Here is an 18955-nt window from a genome sequence, read left to right as displayed (position 1 = left end):
TCCGACCCTCTCCTCGGTGCGCAGCTCCGGTCGTTCCCAGCCTCGGCTAAGGCCCTTCCGTCGGCCACATGCCCCCGCTGGTCTCCTCCCGGACGGCACCTCAGCCGATCGGAGCCGCCGACAGCAGGTTACAGGCGAGTTGTGACGCCTCTCCCGGAGCGCTCCCCTGACGGCCCGGTAGACATCGGTCCGCCCCCTGTCCAGCTCCGCGCAGGCCTCCAACGCCCGCATCCGCGGCAGTGGAACCGGGCGGCGCGCCCGTCCCGCCTCCGGCCGTCTTCGCGCTCCGGCGGTCCGCCCCTGCTGCCCGCGAGGTCCGCCGCTCGTCATGGACGCCGATCTGGACGCCGTGGTGTTCCTTTCCGGGCCCCTGGCCAGGCCTGACGCTCCGACGAGGCCACCCGGATCCACCCCCTCTTCCTTAGAGGATGAAGTACCTGGAGGAGGCGCTGAGCTGCCGGGGAGTCTTCCCCACCACGCCGCTGCGTCCTCACCTTTTTGTGGCCCCTCTGTGATCCCACTTCTGACACCATATCTGACGGGGTCCCGCCGAGAAAGGATGCAGAGGAGCCAAGGTGAGGAGGATCTTTCTTTATTGCCGACACTGATGCTACACGCAGGGCCATGCAGCACACACTGTCAATCCTCTCGTCTCACCACCTGTAGTGCTCCCTCTTAAATGGGACGCCACGCCCACGGGGCGTTGGTCTCCATTCCATCCAGGTGGCACCACAGGTAGCAATCATTAAACAACAAAATACAACAGTACACAAACAATAAAACCCGTTGTGGCCTCCCCTCGGCATCTGACGGTGCCACACCGTCACATTCATACTGTTGCAGAATCGTGCGCGCACGCACATTACATGTGCATGTGTATGAGCAGAGCAGATGGACTCTTAGCTTTGTGTTTGCATGCATGTGAAATGTCAAATGAATGTCCAACTCAAAGTCACCCTCTTCTTTGAAAGAGTCTCCGTATGAGAAAAATTAATTCTTTCCGGTTTCCAGTAGATCCTCCATATTGACCGTCTTCTGGACACTCAAATGACGAGTTCCACCTCCATGCCTTGTTCAGACCTGATGATAATTACTGTTAGAAAAACTGAGCCATTCCATTTCAATCTGCAGAGTGTCCTTTGTTGCATGCTTGTTTCTAGCATGAGGGCCTACCATGTTGCAAGTGAAGGTTTTGTTTTGGCTTCATTGTCCCTGAATTTTGTCTCTTACTCGCTGCATGAGAGATGACTTTGATCCTGGTTCTTCCAGCGCGGCGCTTCTTTGCTGAAAGAACAGTTTACTGGATAGCCTTTCTATACACTTTTTCCTGGTTAGTCATGACGTTTATCACATTAAAGTCGATCTAAAACAATCCCCCCCCCACACACATACAACAAAAAATGGTAAGTAGACAGCAGGTGAAAGAAAGATGGCATGAGTATCTAAAGTGATCATATTGTGAAATATTAACAGCAATAATTTTGCTTACCTTATCTTTCACAATCTTTTGATAACATTGTGAGTTTCTTTAGAAAGTTTACAAGGTCCATATCCTCAACTTCAGCCATTCTTAAGACAACTGCAGCTACTTGGTGCACAAGGTGCAAGCAGCTCAACCTTCCATCTCATATCTCGTGCGCACCCGTTAGTTTTTATTTTTTACTTCCATTTTTTTTCTTCAATGGCCCTTTAGGGGTGCCGATTGTGGACACAATTATTATTTAATTTTATTTATCTTCATCAGAAAAAAAAGACAATCTGTTCTTACAAGATTCCAAGATGGCAGATGCTGGCACACACTGGCTGCCACTCCTGATCTGGATTTAACTGTTCTTACTGGACTTTTTGCTGGATCTACGTTTCTCTACTGCTCTCTGGCAGCCTACTTGTGGAATATTAAGACTTCAGTTTTATAGTTTTGTCTAAGCTTTAGTCAAACTTGGAACATCCATCTGCATCTCAGCTCGACTCACCTGGCGTCCTCCTGCTGTTTTCTCCCTCGTCAATCGGGACACTCCCTCACTGAAACCATCAGCACGTCTCAACCCGTGTGGATTGTGTTTTCCTGGGATTTATCCATTCCAGTGTTTCACAGCCCAGGGCAATATATCCGTGCCTGGCCAGTTAGCCAGCTTCTAACTTCAGTGAGTTAACTTCACCGGTGCGGCGTCCTCGCCATCTCTCTGCGGATCCTATTGGACTTTACGGCTGCTTTGCATTATATGCCGGGGATTTTACCTGCTGTCTCACTGCTCTTCATCTGGGCAACTTCTCCACAGACCATCTGGATTTTACACGGACTTGGAAATACACCCGCTAGCGTTAGCCCAGTGCTAGCTGCGGTCTGCCAGAAGAGCATGTTTCTGCAGCCATACTCCACCTCTGCTCTTTGTTGGAACAACTGCCGCCCGCCTTCTCATGAAACTGTTCCACATCGCCGTCTTCAACACCGCGGGTCTGGACGTTCATTTTCCTACAGTCTGGCATCCCCGAATAGTATCCCATCTCTCTGGTCATGTCGCCGTCCACAGATTTCCCCTCTACGTCATCACAACAAAAGGCAGAGGAATCTTGCCAATCTGCGTCCCCTCCCTCGTCACTCTCAGCCAATCACAAAACAGCGTTCTGTTAAACTCTGTCTTCTCAACACCCGCTCCCTCAACAAAAACGCTCTCATCTTAAATGAACTTATCACGGACAAAAAACTTGACTTTCTCTGTTTAACTGAAACCTGGCATAAACCTTTGGATTACTTCTGCCTCAACCAAGCCACTCCTTCAGGATACACCTACATTGAAAATGCCCAGACGGATAGCTGTGGTGGGGGTACCGCTGTCATTTTATAAAAAGGACATTAAAATCACTGCCATCTCCATGCCAACAACAGACTCCTTTGAACATACAGTCTTTAAACTACCTGGCCCCACCCCCCTTGTCACTGCTGTAATCTATCGACCTCCCAAACCAAACGCCACTTTCCTCTCTGATCTGACTGATTTTCTGACCCATTTTCTGCCATATCACCATCCATCCTCCTTATTGGTGACTTCAATTTTCATATTGATGACTCACAATCTAAACCTGCCTCAGATTTCTTGGATTTATTGCAGTGTTTTAACATCATTCAACATGTCGATTTCCCCGATCACATCCATGGTCACATTTTGGATCTCATCTGCACAACTGGCATCTCGGTTTACAATTTTTCCAGTCAAAATCTTCATGTATCCGATCACCTAGCCATAAGCCTGGACATTGAATTTTCTCTCCCTGCACCTATAATCAAGCGTAAAATAACCTTTCGTAACCTCAAATCTGTCTCTCCTGATGCACTGTCAGCCTCCCCTGCTGCTAAATTGTCCGTCTCTCCTCCTCCCCTGTCTAACAATCCTACCAAACATGTAAACTTCTACAATACCCTCTCCTCCTGTCTTGACCAGTTGGCTCCCACTAAAACGAAAAATGTCTCCTTCACCCACACAGCACCCTGGTACACCACTGAACTCCGCACCATGAAATCCCGCAAACGACAGCTTGAGAGACTGCATCACAAAACTGGACTAACTGTACATCTCCAGATGTACATGGATTTCACTCACCAGTACAAGAATGCCCTCAATACTGCCCAGTCATCCTATTTTTCCAACATCATTCATACCAACTCCAATAATCCAAAAACTTTGTTTTCCACCATAAACAAAATCCTGAAGCCTAATGATAACTCCTCTTCATCTTTCACCGTGGCAAAGTGCAACTCCTTCCTGTTCCACTTGAACGAGTGGTTGCCTCCCAGCTCAAATCACACTTACACTCAAATAATCTGTTTGAACCCTTTCAATCTGGTTTTCAGAAACAACACAGCACTGAAACAGCTCTGCTCAAAGTCTCAAATGACATCCTCCTCTCCTCCGACTCTGGACAGCTCTCCATCCTCATTTTCCTGGACCTCACTGCAGCATTTGACACCATCAGTCACTCCATCCTGCTCTCCCGTCTCAAGAACGGTCTCAACATCACCGACTCTGCTCTATTCTGGCTTCAGACCTACCTCACAAACCGTCAACAGTTTATCAAGGGAAACAATTGCTCATCCTCCACAGCTCCTCTTTTGCAAGGTGTTCCCCAAGGCTCAGTACTTGGCCCACTCCTCTTCATCCTTTACCTCATTCCCCTTGGTGACATCATCCGACAACATGGCTTAAATTTTCACTGTTATGCTGATGACATACAACTATACATCTCCACCAAATCCATCAGCTCCACCACTTATATCACACTCACCCGCTGTCTAACAGACATCAAAACATGGCTTGAGCACAATTTCCTCAAACTCAACTGTGATAAGACAGACATAATCATAATTGGCCCCAAAACCATCACAAAATCCATACCAAATTTTCAGTTAAATTTCAATAACACCACGTTTTCTTCGTCACCAGTCATCCGCAACCTTGGGTTTCTCTTTGACACAAATCTATCACTTGATCAACAAGTTAATCAAATCACTCGGTCTGCCTGTTTCCACCTGAAAAACATTGCCCGCCTCCGTTCATCCCTCTCCTTTGCTGCTGCTGAAACCCTCATTCATGCTTTTATTACCTCCCGGTTAGATTATTGCAATAGCATACTCCTTGGTACACCCTCCAGAATAATAAATAAGATGCAATACATTCAGAACTCTGCTGCCCGTCTGCTCACACACACCCGCTCCCGTGAACACATCACCCCCGTCCTTCAAGACCTTCACTGGCTCCCCATCGATCAGTGTATCCAATTCAAAGTTCTCATCATCACTTTCAAAGCCCTTCATAACATGGCCCCAACATACCTCACCGATCTCCTCCAGCGTCACATCCCTTCCCGCTCTCTGCGCTCATCCGATGCTAACCTTCTGTCTCTCTCCTGTCGGACCAAGCGTCGAAATTGGGGAAACAGACAATGCACTGACCTCCCAGTTTTTAAAAAATCACTTAAAACTCATGTTTTTAAATTAGCTTTTAATCTTTAATCTGTCTTCTATGTTTTTATTAGTATTTTTATTGTATTAGCTCTGTTCTTATTAACTGTTTTTGCTCATGTGTTGTAAAGCGTCTTTGTGGGCCATTTAAAGCGCTATACAAATAAAATTTATTATTATTATCACTCCAAGGCTGCTGCAATTTTATTGTATCATGCCATGTACAATGACAATAAAAGGATTCTGATTCAATGTCTGTGACGGTAGAGCAGACAAGAGCCAGTGTTAAATATGTCAGAGATTCCTTCCAAGAGCACCACCTCCTTGAGAACTTCAGGGAGGCTGGCAACTGTGGGGGGATATTTATGCCAGCCCATTGCACACAAAACATTCTAAGTTGCAAATGAAAATATTAAATATTTGCTTTCAATTTTTTTTCGTACACATTTTTACTTAATTTAAAAAAAAAAAATTTTTGCTTTCAAAAAATGCCCCCCCCCCCAATTTTTCTTTTGCTTTCAAAAATTATGTTTGCAAAATAAATGTTTTTACATGGATTGTGTACATCCTTTTGTGAAAGCAAAAAATGTGAAAGCAAATATTTAATATTTTCTTTTGCCATGTTTTGTGCACCGTGGTGGCATAAATATCACTCCATAGCGTAGGGAGAGCGTCTGGCCGCTCACGGCCTCCTCCCTCCGGGGAACCACCCTCGCAGCAGCGGCTCCTTTAAGAGAGCTGCTCCGCCCGCTGACGCTCTGTCCTCGGCCCTGACGAACCAACAGGCTTCTGGGATCCGCGAGCTAACGGTTCTCCCCCCGCAGAGAAGGTGAACGCAACCGGTCTCTTTTTGGAAGTATTGTCCGGCCGCCTCGGAACGACGACGCTCGGCGGCGGTGGACGCCATTCGGGGTCTGAAGCGGATTCCGCCGCGATGGAGGGAGCCGCGTTCGCCGCAAGGCGGGCGCTAATTTGGGGGTCCTGAGAGCAGCAGGTGCACCGACGGTACACGGACGGAGAAACGGGCGACCGGCGACCTCGGTGTTCATGAAACTTTGCTACGATTTACGTGCTGGGTAAGAACGATTATCTATATATACTTAACACGAAAGCGAACATTAAGCAACGAAACAAGCAAAAACAAAAAAACAAAACCACAAAAAAAAAAATCGTGTTTAAAAAATAAAGCTGGCTTCCAAAAGGCGGGTTCGGGTGTTTGGTTTCCAGATAAATAAAATATACCCGACATTTCTCTTCTAATGAATTAGTAAATGTTTAACCCGAGGCCTAACTTCAGTTTCCGACTCGCGGATGTCGTGAGTTTACGTCAGAAAAGGTCCGGAATCGAACTGTAATCTTCTAGACTTGGGCTGGACGGCTTTTCTTATTATTCAGGTGGGAACTCTCCTGAAAAGACTCCATTTGTTCTGTTCTCTTACAAAAACTGCTCCAAATGAAGCATTTATACATTTTTTCGAGCTTCCGGTGACGTTCAACCGACTTTGTCACGAGGTTGTGGGTTTGAAGACTTCAACGAGCTGAAACAGAAAGTCAGGCTCAACAGATGGAAACTCTGAGCACAGATAAGAAGTTTCCACGGAGACAAAGAACTGCATACATATGAAAACGAAATGCTAAGTCCAAAAGTGACCCCCCAGTACTTTATTTTATTTTGAAAGCTTTCTGTTGATCACATCAAGGGGAAGGAAACATTCATGTCAAAGCTCCAATAGGACAATAATTCTTTCAAACTACAAGTGTGACGTCGTTTCCTGCCATAACAGTTGCTGATTTGATCAGCTTTTGGTTCACTTTTTCGGCTAGCGCTTAACTCAAGGCACTGATGTGTGTAATGTTTCTACGTGTGAGGGTGGGGGGCAGATGCCCCGACTGCACACATCGATCATCTCCATGCCTGATTATATAAGTGCACGTTGAGCCAATGGTGGCAGAGAAGTGTCGATTGTGACAGGAAGGAGGGTGAAAGGTGTCTGTCTCTGCACTCCGACACGACGCTGCGTGGAGTCGAAGACCACAACGGCGTGGGAGTTGTTTCAGTTTGGTGGTCCTGATGCAGGAACCTGGTTGGTTTGGGTTTAGTTTGCTTCATAAGCTCGTGGCTTTATTGAAGCTGATGCTTGCAGGCATAAGAGGTGGTCTGGTCTGACTTTAGCTTGAGCTCCTCACCATGCCTATGTGTCCATCAGCTTCATCAGGAGTTCAGGACGGTGAAGGGAACAAAAGTTGCTGCTCTCCCCGTGTGGCACACCCCTTTGATGTGGTCTTTAATGGTCATGCTAAGCCCTCTGCGTCTCTGAGGATCTTATGAAACTAAGCAGAAGTTGAGAATAACTCCACAGGCAGAGATGTGTGGTGCTCTACACAGCCTTGGCTCTGGAAGCAGGTAGTGAGGAGGAGGAGGATGATGATGATGATGACAGGATAGCCTTAGATGGGTTTATGCACCAAATCAAAAGAAAACTCCCAAGAGGAACCTGCATCCACAGCAGAAAGCGTGGAAACATGGTGTTATGAGTGACCCTTAGTCTTGAGTGGATGCAACACATCTGCGTTTTGGCTTGTGTGCAAACAAGACTAGAGTGCATGCACCATGGCAGTCCCTAAACCAGTGACTGGTCTGGGACTGTGATGCCACCCAAAGAAAAAGGCTTACTTCTGGCTCCAAATAAAGTAAATTTAAATAAAACTAGATTTTATTCTCCTAGCTCTCTGCTTTCTTGGGCTTCCGTTGTTCAGAGTAAGGTCAGCCCGTCTGTCTCTCGCAGACATGAAAACGGCAGCAAGCAAAGAGAAGCTTCTTCTGGGAGACTGAGGGGAGAAAAAATATGTACACGTGACGCGTCAAGCGCTCCCTATCCCCACTCCCGTAACTCCTGGACGGTTCTTCTAAGCGTTAAGTTTAGGCTGATGGAACAGTGGAACAGAACTGGATCTGCTGGACTTGCAACAGCGAGTTTATATAAAGTTTATTTGGAGATGGCGGTGTTGTTACTTACTGATGCTATCACGCTATGCTAACTAGCTGTTCCGTGTGTTGCCAGTTTGAGACGACAAACAGTTGGTCAATATTCCACGTTGCGGATAAATAAACCAATCTCTTATATTTGGATAACATTAAATATGTGTTCATACAATTTATAAATTACTTTTGTGCTCTTTCATTATCTTAACAAATTTATAACGGTTCAGGAGGTCATTCATCCCAACAGCTGTGAGACTGTACAATGCCACAGTTTAAAAATGCATGTACAAACCGGTTTTTCATACATCCATAGCTCATCTGTATATTCTGTGTCTTTACTTTATTTATTTAATTTTATTATTAGGCATAACATGTGTTATGTTGTAATAGTGTACATAATTTATTACTTACTTACTTTTTACTTTTTTCTATTTTTGCACATTTTTTGTATTTGCATACTTGCACATTTGGGAACACCCCTCACTTTTGCACATTGCTGTCACTTTTCTTTTCTCTGCTCTTTGGAACTGCTGTGACAATTGAATTTCCCCAATGTGGGATCAATAAAGAATATCTATCTATCTCTATCTGTATCTCTATCTCTATCTCTATTTCTCTATTATAGCATTAATGGTTAATTTGTATAGCGCTTTTCTACCTTCCTCGAAGGCCCAAAGCGCTTTACAGTCACAGTTCCAGTCACACACACATTCACACACTGATGGCTGCTCCGCTGCCGAACACCGGCGCCAACCACCCACCAGAGGCAAGGTGGGGTTCGGTGTCTTTCTCAAGTACACTTTGACACATGGGCATACAAGGCGGGAATCGAACCTGCAATATTACGATCAGAGGTCGACCGCCCTACCACTGCACCACAGCCGCCCCTAATAATTTTCCTTCTCAAACTACAGATGACGGACACGCCTCTCCTTGGAGGTTCAGCTTTTTAGCTTTGGTAAAGACGAGAAACAACTCATTTATGATAGAAATAAAACTCTTTGTAGACTGTGTGAAAATGTGAAAAAGCAAAGACAGATTATATATCTGAGTTACTTAAAACAGTAGTTTTTTCTTATGTCTTCATTATGTTGTGACGTCCTCTTTGAATTCAACATATCATTCTTTAGAATAACACCTATAGTTTTTCTTTGTAAAATACGGTTATTTGTCCAGTAACAAATGTGCCTGGTCAGATTTTTTTTTTTTGCCATCCTCTGGTCCTGCTCTTGCTTCGGAACCCGCCAAACTAGCACCTCCGCGATGAAGTCCAGAATGCCTCTTTGTTGTGACCTGACAGCAGAAATCTCTTCCGCAAGGAAATCTCGCAAAACTTTCATCTCCTCAGTGAAGTCCAGAATGCCCTTTTGTTGCAAGTTGACAGCAGAAATTTCCTCTGCAAGGAAATCAAGTGACTTCTTTAGGTCACAGCCTTCTTCGGATGTCTGGGTTTTTTTGGGACCCATTTGCGTCGTCCTCTGGTGAACGCCGCGCCGGGCTCTGAACGCCGCACCGGGCTCTGGTGAACGCAGCGCCGGGCTCTGGTGAACGCAGCGCCGGGCTCTGGTGAACGCCGCGCCGGGCTCTGGTGAACGCCGCGCCGGGCTCTGGTGAACGCAGCGCCGGGCTCTGGTGAACGCCGCGCCGGGCTCTGGTGAACGCCGCGCCGGGCTCTGGTGAACGCCGCGCCGGGCTCTGGTGAACGCAGCGCCGGGCTCTGGTGAACGCAGCGCCGGGCTCTGGTGAACGCCGCGCCGGGCTATTTAAATGTGAAGTTCTGTGCTTCAGAGCACCGAAATGCGTTTCTCCTTCGCACCACAAGTGCGACACAGATCACCCTCCTTTTTTTTTTTTAACTTTTGGATTGAAACTCGTGGGTAGTTCAGTTCAGAGAAAAAGTTCACCTCTAACTGCTTGTTTTTGTCCAGGTGATGAAGATAAAGTTTGTTTTAAAGAAGCAAGTGCCGCCAATCAGGAATAGAGTATTCACCCGGACCATGGTATAATGCAGTGTTTTTCAACCTTTTTTGAGCCACGGCACATTCTAACCTTGTCAAAAATCCCGTGGCACACCAGCATCCAAAAAAAAAAAATTGAGAAACTCAATAGTCTGTATTGATCTACAGCCCCTCCACAATCTCACATGCATTTATGTGATAATTGCAGCAGAAAAAGCTGGAAGCTGCAAATGGTTTTTCTAAAAGATGTAATAAAAGTTAGAAGATTTAAAAACTGTTTGATGTGTGTTCGTTGTGGTTTCAAGATGTCAAAGACTCATTGTGCGCCGAGACGCTGTCACTTTAACCTGATGCATCATGGGACATGTAGTGATGCCAGACAGACTCTCTTCTCTGAGCTTCATTGTTTTGTTCTCTTGTTCCACGGTCTGACACCGGATTCTGTGGAAAGCTACACCGCTAAAGACGAGCTTTAGCTGGTATTTCTGTTGGAACTGAGAGACTTTATGAGCAGAATCAGAACAAGGAAGTGAAGACTTAAACCACTTCTGATTGGTCAGACTGATGACATGTGATTAAGCCTCCAAGAATGATTGGTGGAGATGGTTAAAGGGACGGGACTTTTCCGAAAACGGCTGAAGCTGCGGCTAAATGTCTTTAATAGAATCAAATAAACACAGGAACAGGAGCACAGAGCTGGAGATGAAAAATGTTTTTAGATCAGTTAATGAGGGCAATTTCTCACGGCACACCTGACCATCTCCCACGGCACACTAATGTGTTGCAGCACACCAGATGAAAAACACTGGTATAATGGAAGAATCCTTTACTGAAAATCAGGAACTCCTCAGACGATCTTTCAGTGTTTGCCCATTATTTTAGGTAAATAAGAGGTCAAAGGTTAAACTCCCACAGCCTGGTTTCAGTGACTGATGCATTGAGTGTGACCCGGGTGACCTAAAGTAACCCTCAAGTTACTACGGATCATTAGCAGCCATCTACACGCGGTGGATCGGATTTAGTGTGACACATGCAGCGCTTGTAGTGCTAATCAGCCTTCACTAATGTTTTTAGGGATGCATACACTATATTACCAAAAGTATTATCTCTCCTGCCTTGACTCACATATGAACTGAAGTACCATTCATCACCCGTAGAGTTTAACATGTCTGTCCACGTTTTGCAGCTGTTATTTGCAGCTTTGTGGTGCACTTGGTGATGTGTGGATGGATGCAGCTGCTCGACCATGAAACCCATTCCATGAAGCTCTCTGTGTTCTGAACTTAGACTGATCTGAAGGTCACATGACGTCTGGAGCTCTGCAGCAACTGACTGCAGAAAGTTGGTGACCTCTTTGACCTTCAGCATCCTCTGACCCCTCTTCATCAGGTTACGTGGTCGACCACTTGGTGGCTGACTGCTGTTGTTCCCAAACTCTGATAGAGCTGACAGCTGACTGTGGGAGATTTAGGAGGACATCTCCTCTGGATTTGTTGTCCAGGTGATGCTCCTGAGAGGGGAACATTCTTTCACCAATGTTTGTAGAAACAGTCAGCATGATTAGGACACTTGATTCTGATCATTTGCATGGGTGACGGAACTATTTTGGTAATATAGTGCATCATCCATCCGTGTTGCTGCGTGGTCACTTTGTGTTATGCTCATGGCTTCTTTTCCCATCTTCCTTGGGTGTGATGACTGCGTCAGCTTTCTTCCCCGCCGAGTGTGTGAGCTGCCGTTTAGGGCCCGGGTTTAGAGACGTCTTTGCGTTCAAGTCCCAGGAAATGACTCATAAGGGTTGTTTGTGTAGATCCTTGCACTTACATTCAGCCATCAGACCTTGAGCCAAAGCCGCCTCCTCCTCCTCCTCTCTCTTCCTCATGATTTAAGAGGCACCACACCGTAGAAATATTTAAAAATAAAAAAGATGTAGATTAAAGAAAAAGAGGCATGCAAAAGCTTTGAAACATCTACCATTTGTATTTTTTACCATTAGTTTTTCCACGTTTGTTATTATATACGTTTTACATTATGTACTTTTTTCTTGTGAGAGTGCAAATACTTGTGCTGTTGTGGTTGAGTTCTTAAGTGAGACTTAGCGGCCTTGATTAGTCACCGGTGCATGGTAAGTGAAGCCGTGTGGCTCTGATGGGAACAGATGTCACTGTGACAGGTGTTTTTAACAAGTGAAAGAAACTGTTTATTAACCTGCCATTCACAATGCTCCTGCTTACCAACCCCCCAGGGAGGAAACCAAGGCTTAAGAGTTACTCAAAGTCAAGTGAAAATGCTCCAGTGGTGACAAAGCTGCACGTTCATGCAAAACAAATGAAGTACAGACATAAAACTTTGATTTATCTGTCATAATCCATCAATATATTTAAGGTGAGATATTTTGTCTCGGTCAAAGAAATCAAACTGAATTTTTTTTTAAAGATTTCTACGGTGTGGTGCCTCTTAACTCATGAGTTTTTAATTTTTTTAAAAAAAAATTTAATTTATGACTGCATTAACAAATGTTCTGCAATCATATTTGCGCCTTTAAGCGTATATGTATGCTTAAAGGACCTATATCGTGCAATTCATAAGCCTTTTGTAGTAAACAATATCCATGTATATGATTTGCCTTTGGCACACTAAAGAACACATTTCTTACTAAATATGAGTTATTTTTCTGAGCTCTTTTACAACCCAGAAGTAAAACGACTTGATCTTTGAGGCATCAGCTTTCGCTTCATGTGGGTGCTGCCCGTTTTATGACGTAACCTAGAGTCGTCTTGCCCTTGTGTCGAAGTGTCCTTGGGCAAGACACTGGACCCCACATTGCCTGTGGTGGTTAGAGGTTGGCGCCAGTGTTGGGAAGCAGCAGTGTGTAAAAGGGACTGTGACTGTATAGAGCTTTGGGCCTTTAAGAAATGTTGAAAAGCGGTACACAATATATGCCATTTACCATTTACAGAAAGAAACAAGATGGAACGTGGATGTTGGTTTAAATTTCATAAATGTATTTCAAAACAGACCTTTAAGAGTTTTTATTTAAAAAAATGTGGGTTTTTGTTCCATTCTAGAACCAATTGCAAAGACTTGATGTCCCTCAGGGAAAAACACAAACATAAAGAAATGCTGCGTTCATGAGGTGTTGGGTTGATTGGAAAAATAACTGTTTGACTCAGAAGACACACTTGTACGTCAGAAAACAACAGATCTACAAACCCCACATCAATGCTGAAATAACTTTCTGCACCAAAAAACTGTCAATGCATTTGTAACCTTTTTTTATTTAATTTTTTTTTAAAGATTAATGTATTTGCACGTCAATCGCCACCTTAATGTGGTGGAGGAGTTTCAGAGCTCAAGTGAACCCAGGGGCTAAGATGTCTGGGCCCTAGTAGGGTCTCCCATGGCAGACAGGTCCTGGGTAATGAGCCAGACTAAGAGCGGTTGAGAAACCCCTTATGAGAAGAAAAATCAAGGACCCAGTTAAGTCGCCTGGATTGTCGTCACCAGGGACCCACTCTGGAGCCAGACCTTGGGTTGGGGCTCACAGGTGAGGCTGTCCCCATGGGGCCCAGTCAGACTCAGCCCGAAGGAACGACGTGAGACCACTCTCGCATCGTCGCACCCCCCCTAGGAGACTTCAAAAGGGGACGGTGAACTGTGGTTCAGGTGGCAGTCAAAGGCTGGTGCCTCAGTGGCCCAAACTCTTTTGATGTAACTTGGCTTTTGGGACATGGAATGTCACCTCTCTCGGAGTGAAGGAGCCTGAGCTTGTGCGACAATAGGTACTGGCTAGATATAGTCGGGCTCACCTCCACGTATAGCCTAGGCTCTGAAACGCAGTCCTTTGAGAGAGGTTGACCACCATTCTGGAGTTGCTCATGGTGTGGGCTTATTGTGAGCCCCCACCTCAGCCGCCAAGTGTTGGAGTTCACCCCAATGGACGAGAGGGTCATGTCCCTCTGCCTTAAGGTAGGAGACAGGTCTCCGACTGTGGTGTTGGCTAGGGTTGGGCGATGTTCCTTAAAGTGGCAGTTGACGATCCTTGCAGTAAACCATCGGGACGTACGATGATATCGTACATCGTTATTTTTTATTATATAGTTATTATTCGTTATTTCACTTTATTACTTCATTTATTTTATTTCCCAACAAATGGCTCATCTGCGATGATCCAGTATAAACTGAGGGAAGTGACTTTAGCAAGCAAAATAACAAACAAAATAGAAAAGTAGTCCGCTCCTGCACTTGATTAGTCAAGTGGACCAAGTGACCGTGTCTCTGAGTAGAGCAGCCGGACTTTGTGTTTAAGGGGAAGGGAAGATGCTTTGTTACGTGTGCGCTATGTGTGGGAGACTTGAGACACCATAACGCTTATGCAAAGGAGCTTGTGTCAAAGGCTAAGAAGACCATGTGATGATCTCCAAACCGGCAATTCTTTAACTTTTGTGTTGGCATATGGACAGTCTCATACGTCTGAAGGAAAGGTGAAGTTGGCTTATACTTGGCATAGAGCAGTATGGACTATCGACACCCACATCATAGCTGATAAACACCTGACTTTCCCACTGATTCTGGGCCTGGACTTCCTAAGGAAAACAAAGGTCCAGTTCAACCTGGGGAACAACACCTATGAAGTCCGTGTCAGAGACATGTCATGCTCCTTTTCATTTCTGAATAGGACGCCAGGACACTTATTATGGACTCCAGCTCACAACCCTTTGAATCTGTATGTGGTGATGGATCCTTCTCTACTGCCCTTTGTAACACAACACCATGCATCTGTAGAGAAACCAGAAGGCCAGTTCAAAGACCATCCCCTTCAAATGCAAAAACTGTTTCCGGAATGGCCATCAGTGTGCACAGAGAAACTGGGAAGAACTGACATCACCCAACATCACATTGTAACAAATGACGAGGTACCGGTTAGAAAAAGAGCTTACAGAGTCTCTCCCCAGAAGCGGCAAATCATTGAGGAGCACATAAATCACATGTTACACGAAGGAATAATAGAACCTTCTGAGTCAGCTTGGGCCTCACCAGTAGTATTAGTTAAAAAACCGCTTCTGCAATGCCAAAACCCCATTAGATGCTTATCCCATGCCCATTATACATGATATTCTAGAGTCACTATATGGTGCCAGATGGTTCAGTTCCCTTGACCTGCAATCTGGTTATTGGCAAGTATCCATGGACTCCAGAAGCAAAATTCAGCCGCACGCGTGCTGACGAGGACCAGGGGGCGGTGACCCATTATAACCATTTTAAAATCGCTGGATTGGCTCCCTGTGCGCTTCAGGATTGATTTTAAAGTTCTTTTATTGGTGTATAAATGTTTTTATGGTCTCGGGCCTTTATATTGATCCAAGATGATTTTAAAGTATGAGCCCTCGTGGACCCTGAGGTCCTCTGGTGCTGGTCTTTTGGTTATCCCAAAAGTTAGAACAAAAACATACGGCGAGGCCATATTCAGTTTTTATAGACCTTGCCTGTGGAACAGCCTCCCAGAGAGCCTCAGGGCTGCAGACACTGTTCATGTTTTTAAAAGGCTCAAAACCTACCTTTTTAATCTTGCTTTTAATTGAAGTTATTTATTGGATTTTTTTATGGTAATTTATTGGATATTTTTATTTTTATCAATTTGATATAATGTGTATGTGTATATAGGTATTTTTTTCTTTTTTTTAAATAAATCTATTTGTTCATATCAATGTATTTGGTCACTTTTACCATTTTATTTGTCTACTAAGGTTTATTTATGTACCGTATTTTCCGGACTATATGCCGCCCGCTACTTTTGTCACAAATTTTCGGCCCTGCGGCTTATTCAATGATGTGGTTAATTTTTGCTTTTATTTAACGGCCGCCGAGAGCGCTTCGGCAGTCTCAGAGGGGAGACTGCCTGCATAATTCTATGACCAGCAACAAGCGCGATTGCTTTGACACACACTCAAGCAACCAAACAGCATGGACCTCACTTCAGTGGTTAGACACTTAAGTCATGGTGCAATAAAAGAAACACCCATGCTCAGCTGGATCCCACAATCCTTTGGTGCCATTAAACCTAACGTGCATGTGACCGCCACTACAATATGACGCAGCTTTCAAGTAAAAAGCAATCGTTAAAAGCAATGTGAAAAAATCCACCATGACCAACGAGTTTGGAAAAGCCGGTCTGCTGTGTGCTGGAAGTTTCCTTCACTGTTGTAGAAGTAAACTTCTGGCTCGGCGCAGCGAGCCACGTAGAGCACGCATAGGTGCGTGTCGCGCGCGCTTATAAGTCACTGCTGCTCTGTTTTACTGGTATGTTTTTTTTAACCAGCCCTGTTATTTCCACATTGCTGCCGTGTTACAGGCGGAAGGAGGGGAGAGCTGCTTTCCTATTCCGTTGCAGCTCCATGCTCCTTAAACACGCACGCGGTTTCAGCACATTTGCATCCTCAATCTACAACACAGTGTGGCCCCGCCTTAAACCCCTAAGACTCATGGGAAGTGGGGAATCTGAGTGTGAATTTCCACACCATAACTGCGGGAGCTGTGAGCTGAAGTGAGGTCCATGCTGTTTGGCAGATGTGGGTGTGTTTAAATAAATAGGCTAAACTACTATTAACTCCTACCTCTCTGAGACTACTGTGGTCTCAGTGACGTGCCACTTGAACTGCCACAACATGCGTGTGAATGCAAGTGCGGGTTGTGTATGTTAAAATGGTTAATCCTCTTTAAATTGGATGGGTGTGGCTTGTAATCAGGTGCGTTCTATAGCCAGGCAATTACGGTACCCTTTTTTTTTTTTTTTCTTTTTTGATGTATTTGATCTTTTTTTGTAACTACTTTAACATTTTAGCTGTAATACCAGTTATTTTCGTCCGAGGGATCCTCCACATTGGTGATTGACCCTTCCCAGTGAGGGGGGTTCGCTGTGATGGGATCTCTCAGGTTCGGCTCGTTGTCTGGATCTGGGGGGTCTTTGTGCCGGTTTTTAATAATGTTGTTCTGTCCTTTCTTCTTAAATTTCATCAAGGAAAAGCACTTTGAGTACGTTGTGTTGGAAAAGTGCTATACAAATAAACTTTTGATTTGATTTGATTTTAAACAGACATAAGTAAAGGCAGCATGCGCCTTTAGTAAGGCAACGCTGTTTACAAGTGGGCGGAGCTACTAACGACAGGCATCTATGTGGGAAAACACTAGCTGTTTAAAAACTACGTTTTTATGTAAGGCCCTTGGTAGGGGGGGGGTGCTTGGACATCACTGCCAGCAAGCAGCAGATGTCCTTTTAGCAGATGTTCCTACCCGCCAATTTTAACTGCACCTTAGACATTTAGGGCCCCTTGGTGGGGAGGGTGATGGGACATCACTGTGAGTAATCAGGAGATGTCCCCTCAGTGTCCTACCCGCCAATTTTAACTGCACCACCTTTGTAGACACACCCTTCCCCCCTCAAAATATACATTCCAACATAGACTCACACACATGCACACACACCCTCACTAACACACAGTCATTTTGCAAGGAAGGTGGGACCTTAGACCATCTGTCCCCTACGCCATCCCATGTGGGGCGTGCGGGGCCCTTGGAAACCGGCACCCGGGGGACATGGCCACCGGTTTTCTGGGCCCGGCGGTGCTCTCCCCACGCAGGGAGAGGGATCCCTGAGCTTTCTGGCAAGGCCAGAAGCCGGGGATCATATCAAACCTGAGCCGGGAGTTTCTGTGTCCCTGTGGGGTGGGTTCTGGTCCTTGCCGCCGGGTGCTGGGACTCGCCAATTTCCATCTGTGGCCGAGCCTGGTTGGGCCATGTCTACAACAACCTTTGTGGGCCCCCTTCTCCCTGGGGTGCCCCCCTGCTGAGCGGGGGCGGCTGGCCCCTATCTTGCACCTTTCTGGACCAACCGTAGGCTGCCTGGAGCGCGGAGCGGGTCTCCCTTGGGGGGGTCCTGGTTCGTACCTGGGGTTGGGTCGGGGGGATGCCCAGACCCCCTGGGTGGTGATGGGGTGATCGTCTGGGGCTGTGGGCACCCCTCTCGGATGGGACCCGGCGTTGGGCCCTCCTGTCTTTCCCCCCATGCTTCCCTGCTCTTTGGCTCTGGGGGCCTCGTGGCGGTCCTGCTGGCCCTGGCCTGGGTGGCGGACGTGGTCACCCGGGGGGGCGGTTGTTCTCTGCCTGCTGCTGCTTGGTGTTGGGGGCTTCTGACTGCCGCGGCTGCTTCGGCAGGGGTCTTGGTTTGTGGGTGGCTGGTCACTCCCCCTCCGTCTTTTCACATTCCATCATCCATTTTAGAAGAACATAAACACTCAGCTGAGCAGAGGTGTTAGCTCACCTTTGCAGTAACAGTTTGCGTGATTGAATGAAATATGTCACACTAGTTGGCTTGAAGGCATAAGTATGCATGTGTGAACAATATCTGTATTGTGTACATGTTGACATGTGGACATTTTTGCAGTTAAAAGGTGTGTTGATAACATTTGAGTGTGTGTGGACAGGCCCCGCCCCTTTGAGATTTGTATTCTATCTGAACCTTACCATAATGATAAACATCCAGTAGCTTGTTGCTTTATGCTGCTTCATGGTTTTACCCCCCTCCCCCCTCCTATGATCACCCTCCTATGCCCCCCTTTTCTAACATCCCTCTCTTCTTCCCTTCTTTCCTTTTCGGTCCGGTCCAACACAAAAGAATTTCAAAAATAATTAAAATGAATAAAGTTTGGCCTCGATTACAAAAGGGGTTTATTCAGACATACCTCTGGTTTGTCAGAAGATTCATAACCCCTCTTGTAAAAGTAAAATATGGCCAACACAAGAGGCCTTCAGCTCTCATCTCTTTGCCCAGCTGTTGGACAGGACAAGTTAAAAAAAAAAATTAAAACTACGTTTTCCCCGGCAAACAAAGAGCCGTGTTCGAGGACTACACTAGGTGTTCCAGAGCCGCTCCATTTCAAGCTCTACACCCTGGATTACCTTTTCTCCCTTGTCCTTGTGAACGGATATTGCGAGGGTTTTTTCCTCCCTTTTTTCTTTTTTTCACATGGAATCTACACGCCTAAGAAATGCCAGTGAGAT

At 45.8% G+C, this 18955-nt stretch overlaps 1 protein-coding gene across 3 annotated transcripts in view; it reads left to right on the top strand.

The window, feature by feature from the left end:
• Window positions 1-5608: 5608 nt before the first annotated feature.
• The window catches only part of gramd4 (GRAM domain containing 4), a 136093-nt gene continuing 122746 nt past the window's right edge, over window positions 5609-18955 (top strand). Inside the window, exon 1 of one of the 3 annotated variants that reach the window (XM_023952572.1) lies at window positions 5609-6033. In XM_023952572.1, the coding sequence (XP_023808340.1) occupies window positions 6005-6033 (29 nt within the window). In that variant the 5' untranslated portion in view covers window positions 5609-6004. The remainder of the gene's footprint in view (window positions 6034-18955) is intronic. The other 2 variants (XM_023952571.1, XM_023952573.1) reach the window with 2 other exon arrangements.

This window comes from Oryzias latipes, chromosome 23 (genome assembly GCF_002234675.1).
Source record: "Oryzias latipes chromosome 23, ASM223467v1".
NCBI lineage: Eukaryota > Metazoa > Chordata > Actinopteri > Beloniformes > Adrianichthyidae > Oryzias > Oryzias latipes.
This window is presented reverse-complemented; position numbering and strand designations above follow the sequence as displayed.